Here is a 16,481-nt window from a genome sequence, read left to right on the forward strand (position 1 = left end):
TGAAAACTTCCAATATCAGTGTTCACCAAAACCCACAATTTTTTTTTGTTTGAAATTTTAAAGAAAACATAAATTTACAATTTTATAGACTCTAAATTCTAAACTGATCAGGTGACAAGCTCGATCACATATAACTGTAAAAAAAACATAAACAAGAACGAGTAAACAGAAAATTTGCTTGGTTTTCCTTTTTTTTGTTACTGTTAAAAAGCAAGTATTCATACGTGATTGAACGAATCACCTCATAAGCTGCACACTTTATTAATGCCATGGAAAATAATCAAATATACACTTTATTAAAGCCACGTAACCCTGGTTAGACGAAAAAACATAAATTACAGAGAAATTAGCACACAGAAGAAACAATTTTACCAAAAAAAAAAATTAGCACACGTAGGCTTCGTTGAAAGTTATATTTTCGACTGCGTCAAAGGTCTAATCGCCGTATTTAAGCTGTAAACCTCACGATTCGTGACGATAAAATGTCAAAGCAACGTGACGTTAGACTTCCGTAATCCTTTGAGAACAATTATTATTTATTTTTTTGGTATTATTGTTAAAAACAATTATTTTTCCTTTTCTTTTATTGTTTACATACTTAAGGGGAAAAAGATAAACTAACGGTTGGGAGGGTTTTGCGGGGGGAGGGAGGGCTGGAGAAGAACTCCCTGTTCAAACACGTGGCAGTTTATTACCATTGGTTTATTGTATTAAAGATCGCTACTTTTTTAAACAAAAACTACACTTCACAAAACTTTTAAAATTTTTACTAATACGAAGACAGATATTAAATAATTAGGCGAGATTAAATCCTTAGCTTAAATGATATAAGTGTGCAAGTGGAATGCATTTTTATGAAATAAAATCGTCGTAGATATTTAACTACATTATATATTTCAAAATATTCACTACTTAAAATGAAAAAATATTTCATATTATTTCTTTAAGAAATTTTGAAAAACATTCCACGTTAAAAGGAAAAAAAAGAATTAATGAAATATTAATTCTGTTTCGTTCAATTCTTTTATAAAATATTTTCCATTCAACTCTATTAATAATTGTTTCTTCCATTTCATCTTTTTTTTTTAATATTGCCAGTTACACCGAGAGAAATAGCTTCACGCATACTATTTTGGACCCTGAAATATCGATGACTATTTAATCTTTATATATAATGTAGTATAATTTAATTTCATCCTTTACATGCTGACATGCATTTCGACTGACAAAGGATTATGAAAATACTGATAAAAGATGTTGAGAATAAATATGATCGCTATAGTGAATAAATAGTAAAATCTCAATTTATATACAGTTTTGTTTCGAAGCACAAGTTTCTTCGAGTGCTCCAGTTGAAGCCATGAAAATTCTTTATCAAAAAAAACCCATGGAAATAAACATATTGCATGATTAATCTAAGAAAATACATAAAATAATGTGTCAGTTTATCTCTCTTTTTCTTTTCTTTTAAACACATACAGTGAGTGATATTTATGTGATGGGGGATCCACTCAAGCTGGAAGATAACTGTAGTGAAGTCCCCAAAGCAAAAGATCTTCATGAGACTCTCTATGTCTTAAAGACCTCCTCTCTCTCTATTTCCCTCTTTCTCTCCCCACAGAGAAAACCCATCAACTATATACTACTTTCAGAGATAAAAAAAACTTTGTTGTCTCGAAATGATAAAGAGAGGCTCTTAATTTATTCAATCTTCCACAACATCTACTATCAATCTCTCCAAGCAATGAAAACATTCTTACTCTTTCTTGGATCTCTTTGGGGTATGTTGTGCGTGTGATGTGGATTATCACTTTGGGAAAGAAATGTCAGGATTCTTCTATTTAGGAGGGAGAGACAACATCAACAACAAGCAAGATCATCATCAACAAGACAAGAGCAATTACCTTTATCTTTACAAAGACGAGATCTATAACACCAACAAGGGTTTCGAGATTTGGCCTCCCCAATACTTCCAACAACAACAAGAACAGCAGCAGCATCATGTCACAGCTTCTACAAACTTATACTCCTTTGGAATGGTCCCAAGCAGCAGCAGCAACAACAATACCAATAACCGGAGCCGGAGTTTATACTTCAACGTAGTCTCCGATCATGAGCCGGGAGGGTTCACGGTGACGAGACAAGGAGGTATGAATTGTCAAGATTGTGGGAATCAAGCCAAGAAAGATTGTCCTCATATGAGATGTAGAACATGCTGTAAAAGCCGAGGCTTTCACTGTCAGACTCATGTTAAGAGCACTTGGGTTCCTGCTGCTAAACGCCGTGAGCGTTTAGCTCAACTCGCTTCCTTGCAGCACCATTCAGCCACCAGCCGTGAAACGCAGAACGCAAAAGCAAAACGCCTACGAGAAGCAAATGGTGGTGATAATGATGATAAAGACCATAGTGGTGGTGGTGGTTCGGCTCTTGCTACCCGTTTGGTGAATGCTAATTCAAATTCAGGTAAAAATTGATCATGGTGTGTGTTTTTCAAATTGATGATACTGAATAAATCTTAAGAAATTGATAGAAAAAAGTGACAGCTTTAATTATGAAAGTTTGGGGAGAAGTACAACATCATTTGCGTGTGAATATTGCTGCTTTATTTTTGTCTAAGTTACTGTTTCTTAGTAAGCCTGACGACATAAAAGGGTTTATCCATGTAAAACAACTCGAAAACTAATTAAAGATTTTGGTTTTCTTCGCTGGATATAAAATCAAGAACATGTTACCAAAAAGAGGACGAAAAAACTTAGGTTCAATTTTATTATTCTTATAAAAACACTATACTGAAATTTAGGGTTGGATGTGAGTCAAAACTTACCACCGGAAGTTAGCTCACCGGCGGTTTTTCGATGCGTTCGAGTGAGCTCGATAGAGGATGATGAAGATGAACAAGAATATGCTTATCAAACGGCTGTGAACATAGGAGGACATGTCTTCAAAGGCATTCTTTACGACCAAGGACCAGATCAAGATCACCATCACCAACTTGACCTCCTTGCCTCCACTGCCACAACCACCAATGCCGAAGAGATAGCTGCTAAAACGGCGGTTACTGTCGCCGCAAACAATAACAATGGGTTAATGATGGATCCTTCGTCGCTTTATCCGGCTCAACTGAACTCCTTCATCGCTGGTACGCCATTCTTCACACCTCCGAGGTCTTGAGACTAGATTCAGACTCAGTTACTGAACATTACTTCATCTTTACAATGTTATAATAGTAATAAGATGCCTTTCTTTGTTGTTGTACTCAACTTTTTCTTTTTGAAATTTCGTGCAATTTGATCAAACTCCCTTAGCTAGTTGCTACTTAAGGTGATGATTAACATGCACATCGTCCGCGTCCGTATTTCATAAGAACATCAACGAGAGTTGTATTATTGTTCCAGTTCCAAAGTTTGATCTTTTAATTTATGGTTTGGTTATTGCATTTTCTCAGTTTCCTCTTGTGGTTTATTCGTTTTATATATTTTTCATCATGAAACCATTTATACACCTCTTTCTTGGTTCATTGCGTAGGATCGATCTCTTTGTGTCGGTTTGAATGTCTTTTGGTTGGATTTTTATGTGTTATCAATTATCTCTCTTTTCCACTGGTTTGATCAAAATTCCATTTTCAATTAAATAAAATATTTTTGAGTTTGATATTGAATTAGCTTTCTGGTTGGTGTTGAGCTCGAAGCTGCTTTTTCCCCGTTTATACGTTTGCTTGCTGGATCTAAAGATGACTTAACTAGGTTTCTTGTTCCACGTCTGATCAAAGACTTAAAAACATATTTCAATAAAACTTTTAAGTAATTTTTATACTCCCCAGATGAATTTCTCCATATGTGAACTTAATTCTGAAATGAAATATATAACCAAAATCTCGGAAAAGATGGAATAAGTTAGTTTTAAAAATCTAAGCGGATTTGAATCATATTTATGCATTAACTTTATGAATATACCAAACTGTACATCCATTTGGTTTTACATGATAATCTATGATTTTTTTCACAGAGAAAATAATGTTTCGTTCCACTAGATTCAACCCCTCCCTACAATGTTAGGTCGCTAAGGCTAATTATTTCGATAAGGTCAATTAAATTACTAGTCCACACGTAACATGTGATTTGTTAATTGGCGTATATGAATGTAAACGGATAGTAATATAGGGCATTCATACCAAACCACCTTCCTGCAGAACTATGCTAATTTTAGCTATTTGATCACTACTTGTATGGATGTGACTATCATTCATCAGTAGCGAATATTTCCTCATTTCATAATATAGAACTTTCTTTACAATTTGTAGAATTATCTACAGTGTACACATCTACAAACAACTGTATATATATTATATACATATAGATGACCGTCTAAATCTGTTTAGTTTTTATGTACGAAGTAGTTGATTGAATAAATTTTACATTAAAAAAAAAGATTGATTTAGTTTTTTTTCTGTGACACTAGTATTAAATATGACATGTATGTGTGAGCTGATACTACTAATGACAATAATGATTAGCTAGTACTGTTATAGATTTCTTGATTTAGGACAAGTTCAAATGACAGAGGAGAATATGGAAGTTACTCTAAAACTGTACAGTGTCTGACTCATCACATGTGATCTCTTCTTTCAGTCTCTCTCGTTCACACTAATTTTTAGACATATCGATTTCAGCAGTACCTGTAGGTCAGTAGCTGAACCAAAAATCACGATCACCTCCTATGATACTTTGCTTAATATGTCGGACTTCTTGTTTCACAAAAACTCTACATCTTCGTAGGATTAGCTAATTTAGCTTATCGTTTTCCTTTCTATAGCCATAACTTTTAATATATATTCTCTTTATTATTACGTACTTATGACGCAATGTGGTTCCGATGGTACGCATCTTGCAGGTCAAATGTTAGGCATTGTCATTAATTACCATTAAAATACGTTAGGTTTAGTTTGAAAGGATAGTTTGCGAGTAAATTGTTAATTAACAATTTTTGAAAAAGGGAAAATAATGGGTCAAGAAACAAGATGAGTCCAAAGACTCGACACAATATATCATTGTAATTGTAAAGTTTATGGTCAAAGTGAGAGACTAGTATCGAACAAAGATTTTGAAATCCATCGTTCTGATTATACCTAACTCTATTATGATTGATAGGACACATACTTTCTTAATCTCAATCCTCATTTCATAAATCATTATACTGTAAATCTCCCAACACGTCAAATATCAAACAGTGACAAGGTATGCAAAAATTGTATGTGGATAAAAGCAAAATAAGTTTGAACCACATTTGCGCCTTTATACATTATGGATATGAGTGGTAACATAACTTGAATAACTTAGGTCTCCAATGGGGACCAACCGCAGTTATACCATTCTTATTCTGCAGATTACTATTTAGACCTTTAAATTAGAGATGTAGGAGTATAATGAATTGAAATATTTATTAATCTCTTTCGGTCTTGATTGGCTGTATTCAAGTGAACTAGGAGTTGACATTTTTACTCTAATTATGCCATCCGGTCAGACTCAAGAAAGAAGAATCGCAATCTAATTTTTTTTTTTTTTTTTGCATTTTCACTTCTCTCACCCCCCCCCCCCCCCCCTTAAAACCAATCATGAATTTAAGAAAATATCATCTTGGAGTTGTTAGAGCAACATTAACCCTGGCTCTTAAGCTAGGGTTTTCAAAAAAAAATATAAAATATCCCTCTCACCTCTTAGTTATCCTCTCTCATCTCTTAGATAAGAGTCAAACACCCACAACTCTTAAAACTTTTCGCGGGCCCCACGAAACGTGGTGATCCGCAATTGATCAGTTTTTAATTTTTTTTTCTTTTTTTTTTTAAATCTGACAGAAAAAATAATAATAAAAAAAAATTTAAGAACCCAAAATTAAATTTTAGGTTAATGTTGCTCTTACGATATGCAATCTCACTTGTACTACCGTACAATATACATTTTAATTGTTCTCTGTGAATCTCTGTCTATCTATCTTCCTGATTTTATCACAAGGCTATTGTCTCGTAGTAATACAATTAAAATAGCTTCTACATGCCGGTATAAGATACTCTCTTCTTTAGACCATCTCCAACACACCTCTATTTTAATCTCTATATTTTTTTCTAAAATAGAGAAACTCTATTGTAAAGGTGGATTTGATCCAATGTATGACTCTATAATAGAGTTTCTCTATTTATAGAGGAAAATATATAGATATGCTATTTTCATCTCTAAGAGCATTCCAACTCATTGCTATTTTCACTTCTATGATAGCATTTAGAGGTGAAATTGCTACAACCCACCTCTATTTTTTCCTCTATAATAGAGATCTCTATTTTTTCCTCTATTTATAGAGGAAAAAATAGCATTGCTCTATTTTTTATTCTATATTTTAGAAATTGCTATTTTAGGAGAATACATTGGAGTATATTTCACCTCTATTATAGAGTTCCTCTATATTAGAGGTGAAAATGCAAAATACATTGGAGATGGTCTAAATATAGAGACAAAAAGTAGAATTCCTCTATATTTTCTTATAAAATAGAGAAATTCTATTATAAAAGCTTACATTGGAGCAAATCCACCTCTATAATAGAAATCTCCATTTTAGAGAAAAATATAAAGGTGTATATTGGAGATGCTCTTAGTATATACAAAATCTCACTGCAAAAACAATTTAAAATTAATATCAAACCTTATATGAATCAAGGTTTATTAGTAGAGGAAAATTTGATAATCTTAATTTTTAGTGTAAATGTAACAATATAGGTATCCAAATGAGAGGTAATAAACAAAACAAAGAATCCTTTTAAGAAAAAAGAGATTGGGGGAGAAAGATATTGGTACCCATCTGTGCATCAAGCAACTGAAAGTAGTGGTTAGGGTTTCTTATGGATTTAGTTAGGTTCTCCAATAATTACTTCTTTTTTTGTCGTTTGTCCTATAAACGGTTTCTAACCCCGGTGTATTTATCAGCATAATCGTGGTCTAGACGATGCGTTTGTATCCATTTATTACACACAAGATATACATCCATGTCTGTGAATTGTATAATTTAGTTATTGTAAAATTATCCTAGAAATGGACGTATCTTATACTCCCTCTGTATCATTATAAGTGAGTTTTAAGATTTTTTCACAAGGATTAAGAAAACACAAAATTTTATGTGGTTTGTCTTGTTTTTATAAAAATAGCATTAAACAATACTATCTCAACCAATTAAAAAAAATACACTATTTTGTAATTGGCTAGAAATTTCAAATGACAATTAATTGTATCTAGATTAGTATGAACTTCACTTATTCTGAAACAAAATAAAAATCATAAAACCCCACTTATATTGATACAGAGGGAGTATCATTTTTACTCAAAGATACTTCATACACTAACTTACCTTGACTACGTCAATTGTTAATCCATCTCAACCAAGTCTTAGCCTAATGGGAGTACAATTATAACAAAAATGGCAAAACAACAATAGAAAGCAAGCAACTTGGATTTGATTATGTAGCATCTCCATTTGTGGTATATACTAATATAATAAATGTGAAAAATATTCAAAATAATTGATTTACCTGTGTATATAATCAAAAACACACATCTTTTTCTCACTTAATTATTCAAAATAAATATATAGTTAAATGTGTTTGAAGTGAAATAATTTATGTGATCTATTTGGAAATTAATTTTCAATATTAAACGAATGATGATGTTAAACCAAAGAAAAAATTATGTAGTAAACAATTCTCTCAAACATTATTAACATACCAACCTTCAGACAAGGATGGAATTCACCGACCAAGAGAGTATATAAGTTTAAGGCCATTGGCGGTGGTCGTCGAGCGTTAAGATTCATGACTTTATTAGGAGAAAAGAATCGCCACTGTTAGCTCTATTATCTCCTTTGTGTAGACTAGGCGGTGCGACGATAGCTAAGTCTTCATTAGTTGGAAACTTGTAATAATGAAATTAATTCAACAAAGACAAACTCCTGCAAAAAAAAACTCTCGCAACAAAATTAGAGACAAAGACAGCTCCAGGAAAAGGCTTTTGCACATCAAAAATGGGCCACTAATGGGCCTTGGCCCAATTATTCAGGGTATTTAGTAACGGGTCGGGTCTCTTGTCGCCTTCTTTACCTCGGCTTCAGAGTGAAAGAGGACATATAGTCAAAACACGAAGAGAGTAAGAGAGACAAGACAAAGAAAACAAAAGGATCCGAAACAGAGTTTAGATCAGAACTGAAGAGAACTGAACTGTAAGAAGACGAACAAAGATTCGATTTTTTGAGTTGACCATGGAAGACGATAAAAATAACATTCACGAACTCGATTTGGAAAAATCAGATCGACCTGTTTGGTTGATGAAGAGTCCTGTAGTTGTCGCCAAGGCCTGGGGAAAGCAAGCTCCTTCTTCCTCTTCGTTCTCATCCTCCGGATTCAATAGCTTAGGCAAGGTTGTTGAATCCTTTGATCCTCTACAGTCCCAGACCGAGGTATTGGGTTTACTTTACATCTTCGATTATCGATTCTCAGTTCTTGATTTTTTTTATTAGGGACTCAAATTTAGAATCTTTTTCATCTTGGTTTCAAGAACACACTTGTTGTCTGTAATATTGTTAAATCAGTTTTTCATGGAGATGGTTGGTGCTGAGTATGGGAACATGCCAAAGAGCTACGCTTTGAACATGTTTAAAGACTTTGTTCCAATGGGTATCTTCTCCGAATCCAATCTAGGTGAGGTTTGGATTTGTAACTTGTCTCATTCATTGATAACATCTGCTAAAAGCTGGCTATGTTTAATTGTTCATTCATAGGTGATCCCGCAAGTGAAGGAAAGGTAGAACACAAGTTTGATATGAAGCCACACGGCGAAGACATTGAAGAGTACGCAAAGCTTTGTCGAGAGAGAACAAGCAAATCCATGGTTAAAAGTAGACAGATACAGGTTATTGATAACGACCGTGGCGTACATATGAGGCCTATGCCTGGAATGCTTGGTTTAGTTTCCTCCAATTCAAAGGTAATATTATCATACTACATCTTAGTTTCCTTGCAAGGTGTTTTATGTGTTGTGTATGAATGAGCAGGAGAAGAAGAAACCTGCACCAGTCAAGCAAACAGAGGTGAAGAGGACGAGGAGAGATCGTGGGGAGCTCGAGGCTATAATGTTCAAGCTATTCGAAGGCCAACCAAACTGGACTTTGAAGCAGCTGGTACAGGAGACGGATCAACCAGCTCAGTTTTTGAAAGAGATACTGAACGAGCTGTGCGTGTACAACAAGAGAGGTTCGAACCAAGGGACGTATGAGCTTAAACCAGAATACAAGAAAGCTGGCGAAGATGATGATACAGGAGAGCAGTGAAATGTAATCCCATGTGTTGTAGCACACAATTGATTACTATACTACATGTTTCATTTGTCATAATGTTATAACCACGGATTCATTTTGATCAAAGGAACTTTGGCGAGAGAAGAGGGGTTACATTTTAATTTGTATTATTGAAAGGAAAATATGGAAGTTATGAAAGTGTTTGTTTTTCTTTTAAATCTATACTCCCTCCGTTTCGATTTAATTGTCGTTATGGAGCAAAATTTTCGTTTCAGAATAAGTGTCGTTCTATGATTTCAATGCAAAATTTATTAACAAGATTCTCCAATTCATTTTTTCTATTGGTTGAAATATAGTTAGGTGTATAGGTAATTGTGTTTTTATTTTGGGAATATACAAAATCATATGTTTTATTAATACTAGGTGATTTTCCCGTGCTCATGCACGGGTACAAATATTTATAAATTAAATATGTTATAATAGTTGATTGTTATTTAATTTTAATTTTGAATTAATTTATAATTTGTATGCATAATTTATACTAATAATATTATATTATTTTAATCAGACATATGATTTTAAATAAGTTATCATTTGGGTATATTGGATTGCATCAATCAATTTCTCTAAATTCAACTAATATTTTTTATTTTAATATATGAAAATTATGATTATTTGCTTTTACTTTGGTTGTTATCTTAGATATGTAAATATATTTGAGGAAGATTATGTATAACTTAAGATATATTGTGCTTAGAATGAAGTAAAAATAAACTAAATATTTGATTCCAAATTACAAAAATTAAACTATATGTTGATTTTTAAAATAAAATATTAGAAAGTAAAACGATAATCAATTGGAAGTTACTTACATAAGTAACTAATACTTTTTGGAAGCTCATGAACACATATCAATATTTACAATAACTAAATATTTAAATAATTTTATGTCTTATATATATTAAATGGTAAACTGAAATTTATACAAATAATCCTAAAAATGAGAATTCAGATTTGCGTTGGTATTTTGATTATGGTTATATTAACTGTGACAAACATAAAACATAAATTTAATATTAGAAAACATTTTTAATAATGATAATATATAATATATCTACCTTGTTAAATTATATAGTGTTATATTAATTTTTTAAAAATATTTTAATTATTTGATCAAAAGTTAATTTTACTTTATTTTTAATATCTCTTTAAAATAAACCGTTTAATTTTTGTGATTGTATTTTAGAAATCATATTATATAAGTAAAATATAATTTATAGATTACGAAATCACATTATATACAAATATATATTTTCATCTAAGAAAATATAGATATAAATAAATACTTTATTACTTCAAAAGTATATTTTATGTTATTTAAAATAGTCTTAAATGGAATATTTCTATTTTGTGAAATTTCCTTTTTTAATGAAATCATATTATATAAATATATATTTTCGTTTTTAATTTTTTAAAAAAACTTTATAAATGTTTCCTTTTTATTATATATGTTATTTGGAAAAATTTAAAAGGAAACTAAATAAAAATTTCAATAATAGTATCTAAATGTAATTTTTTTAATTCATTAAGGGTATCAGCGTAATCAACCATCGTGAGAATTAACGTGAGTGCGACACATAGAAAACTGACTTCTCAAATAATATTATAGAGATGTGTGTATAAACCTAGAATGACAAATAAAATGAAACGGAGGGAGTACTATTCTGCCCATGATCTTTAAAAAAAAATTGCATTGCCATGCCGATGACATTTAGTTTGAATATAAATATTTTTTTATTTAAAATAACAGAACATTTCTTATATTTATGGTAACTAAAACTATTTTTGTTTTGTAAGTAATATTAATTCTAATTTTTATGCAAATTATACTCTTCGTTTAATTTGAATATCATTTTTTCGTGCATAATATTATTTAACGATCAAATATATACACGAAAATTAAAAATATATATTACTTACTATATCATTTTGTATATAATTTTTTTGTCAGCAACAAAACAGACTCATATAGATTTTGCAAATCAAACTGGTAGCTCCGCATCCATATGAACAACAAACGACAATTAATTTCTTGCACTGCGGTACACAATATTGATATGATAATTCAGAATGGTAAAAATATTTTATAACTTATCACAAAATTAACATTTTAGATCTAAAATAAATAGAAATTCAAAATTATTAATAATAGTGAAAAGATTCTAATATTGTCATATTAATAGATTGTGCATCTTTTCTATTACCATTATTTCATTTTTCAAATGACATAATAATTTTTTCTATCAAAGGATATAAAATTATAAATTATTTCAGTTTTATATAATATTAAAAAGTATGAGTTATGTAATCAAAATTTTCAAATATATTATTATAGATTAATAGCGTGTTTGGGGGGTTTTTAGTTTTTACAAGATTCTGTTAGATTTTTAATAAACAATTCAATCTATTAATTTAGGTTCCTATTTTTATTTACTTAAAAATATTGTTATCTAAATTTGGACATATTCACAACTAATTGGAAATAATTATAGCATTCCTTATTATTAGCTTATACAATATAACTCCTATTTTAGAAAATAATATTCTTAGATTTATTATTTATCGAAATATACTTACAAAATGATTCAAACAAATGTAACCGAAATTTACGGTTCAAGACTATTATCCTTAACCAATTTTATCCAAATGAAACACTAATCACTATAGTGACTTGGTCTGTTCTATTTCTACGTGATCCATTGTTTTGAAGTTTTTCAAGTCTGTTCGATTGTTTGTCAGCTGTGTTCATTTGTTATAATTCCGGTTTTACTCTATTTTTATTCTATAGTCCAAGAAAACCATTTAACTCATTGTATTTTTATATATCAAACTTCTCTTAGACATTGAGTTATATAATTCAGTAGAGTTTAATACATCTGTTCCAACTATTTAACCATTACTAAAATTTTATACAATTTAATAAAAATATTTAGTTTTAACATTTTTAGGTGTTCACACATTTACATGTGTAACTTCTTAAATGTATAAAATAAATATTCTTGGATAATATCTAATCATGTGTTTGTATAAACATATGTGGTTTATATGCAAACGTAGGATATAATAGATTTTAATCTTTCAATTCGATAACAACCAAATCACAATAGCTTATATGAATTAAAAAATATATATATCACATAATTTATTTTACGTGATAAAATTTATTTATGAATATATCTCATGAAAATCTAAACAAATTGTAAGTCAAAAATATGTATTCTAATCATTTACATAACTTAGTAGATTAATAGATGAGTTGCATGATTAGAAAAGGCCTCTGGCTTTGCTTTTATTATAAAAAATGTGTTAAAATTTTTATACATTATTTTTAAATTGTGATTTCTAATTTAAAACTTGTGTTAGAACTTAGAAGATAATATGTGCTATAATAACTTTTGAAATTTGTATTAGCTTACTATTCTTCTGTTCAAGAATTAATATGATTAACATCTTAAAATACCTTTTCAGTTTATGTTCACAAATATACAATAAAAATTAAAATATAATAAAAATAAAATGATATAATTAGTATATCTAATCTATTAATTTAAGGTCTTGATTTTTATTTACTATAATAAAATCATAGTAGGGCCATTAATTAGTAACTTAACAACTTAACCTAAATTTACTCGCATATAATATTTTCTAACAAAAAAAAAATACACCTAAATAATTATATTCTCAATAAAATTCCTTATTGGTATAGATTGTACAGTTATTAATTAACTAGGTGATTTTCCCGTGCTCATGCACGGGTATAAATATTTATAAAGTAAATACATTATAATATTTTATTTACATTATGATAGTTTATTAATATTTTTTAATTTTTTAATTATTATGTAATTTATATTGTAATCAATATGCATGGTTTGTTTTAAATAACTTTGTGTTATTTTAATTAGATTATAATTTTGGATATATAATATCTCGATTGTTTGGTTATTATTTGGATATATTAAATAACATTTAATTTTTACGATTCAACTAAGATATTTTGTTATACCGATTAAAATTTTGATTAATTTTGTTATTTTTATACAGTTTGATTCTTGCTTTAAATTTTTATATATATATATTTAGTAGGATTATGTATAATTTAATATATGTTGTTTTGAAAATCAAATAGTAAAAGTAAATTAAAGTGTTGATCGGTTCAAAATTACATCTTAATTGTAATAGTTGGTTAATATATTTGTAGTATTATTTGAGAATTTCAAATTTTTTTTTTTTTTTTTTGTCGGCCGTTTTACAGACTCATGTGGACTCTGTAAACCAAACTGGGTGCTCTGTATCCATATGGACAGTAAACGACGTTTGTTGCCTCACACTGCGTGCTAAGCTATCCGCCTTGTTGTTTTGCGTCCGTGGTATATGAATAATCTCTGAGCTATTGAAACTTCTCTTCAGACTCTTGATGTCCTCCAAGTAACTCGCAAATGCTGGCCATTCCTCTGGTTCCGAAACCATCTTCACCAATTGAGAACAATCCGTTGCAAATGTAACGTTATATTGCCTTAAATTCCTCATGCACTCCATCGCCCAAATAAGCGCTTCGATTTCTGCATGTAACGGGGATTGACTAGCCCTCGTATTCCTAGCTCCCAATAAACCTTCAAAGCCCTCTAAAGTACTGTACCATCCTTGTCCGGAGAAAATATCCTCTGCTTTCCATGATCCATCCGTGAAACACCATCGTCCCGATCTAGGCGGTAATACTCCATCAGACATGTGTAGAGCCTGATTTTGATGCTGAACTATATCCTGCTGAGCTTCCATCCAAAGTAAAGATTCAGTCATAGCTCGCCGAAGAGTCTCCTTCGGTTCCGTATCCAAATTACTAAAAAAATTGCTATTCCGTCCTTTCCATATATACCAGAGTATCCATGCAAAATGATGCTCCTCCATTGTGGGTGTAACCCTCCAAAATAAATAATCCATATTCACAAATAAAGATTGTCCTGGGAAGTGGTCTGGATGCGTTGGGATCATTGATAGCGCCCAGACCTGGACTGCCGGTGGACATTCAAAGAAGACATGATTTATGGATTCCTCTGATGCTCCACATCTATCACACCGTATATCACCTTTAATACCCCTTGCCTTAAGATTTTTCCTAACTGCTATACATCCTGACAAAAGTTGCCATAGAAAATGCTTCATCTTGGATGGACAGCGCACTTTCCAACAATTCGCTTTAAGAGCAGTTACCGTGGGTCCAAATTCTACTGTCCCTCTCTCTATATCAGGATATGTTCTTTCCACTTGGTATCCTGATTTTACCGTATATTTTCCATTTTTTGTAAAATGCCAGCCATCCCGATCAATAGTTGGTATCCTACTTAAAGGTATACTCTCTACGATTTTTACATCGTCAGGATCCAATATCTCCTGAAGAGTGTGTGATTTCCAAGTTCGTGTTGTTTCATCAATGAGGGAGTCAACCGTAAGATCCGGTAAGAGAACATTTTGTTTTTTATTTGCTGGTCTCGGGCGAGTGGTTGGGAGCCACGGATCATTCCATACTGATATGGATGTCCCTGATCTCACCCTTTTGATTAGTCCTTTGCTAACCAGAGATCTAGCAGAGATTATACTACGCCACCCATAGGAGGACGCGTACGATCTGATCGGTTCCAGGGGTGAAGCGTTCCTGAAGTATCGACCTTTAAAGACACGAGAAAATAGAGTGTTGGGTTTCTCGATTAATCTACATAGCTGTTTACCTAGCATAGCGGTGTTAAAATCCGTAAAATCCCTAAAACCTAGCCCTCCATCATCCTTATGTACGCAAACCATTACTAGTGTGGTCTTGGGGTCGTTGATTCTCCCGTCGCTCGGTTTTGTGTCGCATCGTTTCGCCTTCTCCCCTGTGATTCCCTTTATAACCGGATCCTCTCTTGCCTCCTTTGTCTGCAACTCTTACCCACTGTGAACCAGCTTCCTCCACCATTTTGCCTTTGCCTTTGCCATAATAATCCCTTGACTCCCTCTCCCGGTTTTGATAGCCTCCATTCCCATTAAGGACAACACCCTTGTAGCTTCGTGCTCTCTCATCGTGTGTCCCCGCATCGTGCCATCCTCCATTGCCTACACGGTTCTCTGCCTGCTTCACTTGGCTCTGTTGAGCCCCCTTTCCTGTTGGACAGGTCGCCTCATTGTGACACAAGCTGCCACAATTCTCACAATATCCAAACAGACGCTCATATCGTAAGAGAATGGGCACCTCTTCCCCGTCATAAAACTCACCTCCTTTGAAATCCACTGACGTCTCAAAACACAGTTCTTTAAAGGCATCCACCACTACCAAAACCCTCATTTGATCCAAGTCGACCTCAATCACTTCTCCAATGGCACCTCCGATGCTGTCAAATGTCGGAACTGTTCTGTACTCCTTGGACACACCCAAGACTCGAACCCAAAAAGGGATTTCCGATGGATAGTGAAGTGACTTCTTAGGTTGCCATTTCCCCAAAGCAATCATCCAATAATCAAAATGATATGATTGATGCTTGAGGACCCCTTCAATATCTTCTTCCTTCTCGAACTCAAACTGGAACTTCCCCAATCCCAAGTCCGTTCCGACCACCTTATCCTCCAGATTCCATATCTTGGGAAGCTTAGTAAGTAAAGCCTTCATCTCTTGTTGTCCTGGATTCATGCATCTGCCCATCAGCATCCTAGAACATGACTTGATCAAAGCCGAATTGTCAAAATGAGGTACTGAAATCTTCAGCCTCTTGCGTGTTCCTTCGCCATTCCTTGGTTCATCCGTGGATCCCAACAATTGACCCTGTGTCATTGTTAACCAGCAAACCTTTAAGCCTTTGTTACAAAGAAAATGATGAGAATATAACTCGTGAAAATGATGGGAATTTCAAATTTATTTAGTAAAATGTTGAGAATAAATGATAATATATTATTTTTATTTAATGTTTGACTTTGTATAAAATAATTTGGATTGGTCTAGTTACTCATTTGTGGGTATATTGTGTTACATATTTCCGTTAAATGTAAGTATAACTATTTCTAATCTTATTCAACCAAATCATATTCTTTGCATTAGTTTGGTTTTCATCTTAGATGTGTATATA

General features: G+C 32.1%; 2 protein-coding genes across 2 annotated transcripts; both read left to right on the forward strand.

Moving 5' to 3' along the window:
* The first annotated feature begins 1,515 nt into the window (after positions 1 to 1,515).
* On the forward strand, positions 1,516 to 3,296 carry LOC108840352 (protein SHI RELATED SEQUENCE 5-like). The gene is made up of 2 exons (XM_018613183.2): positions 1,516 to 2,463; positions 2,801 to 3,296. The coding sequence occupies exons 1-2, from the start codon at positions 1,824 to 1,826 to the stop codon at positions 3,169 to 3,171; spliced, it is 1,011 nt and encodes a 336-aa protein (XP_018468685.2). The 5' UTR covers positions 1,516 to 1,823; the 3' UTR covers positions 3,172 to 3,296.
* Positions 3,297 to 8,148: 4,852 nt separating this feature from the next.
* Positions 8,149 to 9,545, forward strand: LOC108825661 (transcription initiation factor IIF subunit beta). The gene is made up of 4 exons (XM_018598994.2): positions 8,149 to 8,490; positions 8,623 to 8,731; positions 8,812 to 9,017; positions 9,085 to 9,545. The coding sequence occupies exons 1-4, from the start codon at positions 8,293 to 8,295 to the stop codon at positions 9,358 to 9,360; spliced, it is 789 nt and encodes a 262-aa protein (XP_018454496.2). The 5' UTR covers positions 8,149 to 8,292; the 3' UTR covers positions 9,361 to 9,545.
* Positions 9,546 to 16,481: the final 6,936 nt, after the last annotated feature.

Source organism: Raphanus sativus, chromosome 2 (genome assembly GCF_000801105.2).
Source record: "Raphanus sativus cultivar WK10039 chromosome 2, ASM80110v3, whole genome shotgun sequence".
In the NCBI taxonomy this organism is placed as follows: Eukaryota; Viridiplantae; Streptophyta; class Magnoliopsida; order Brassicales; family Brassicaceae; genus Raphanus; species Raphanus sativus.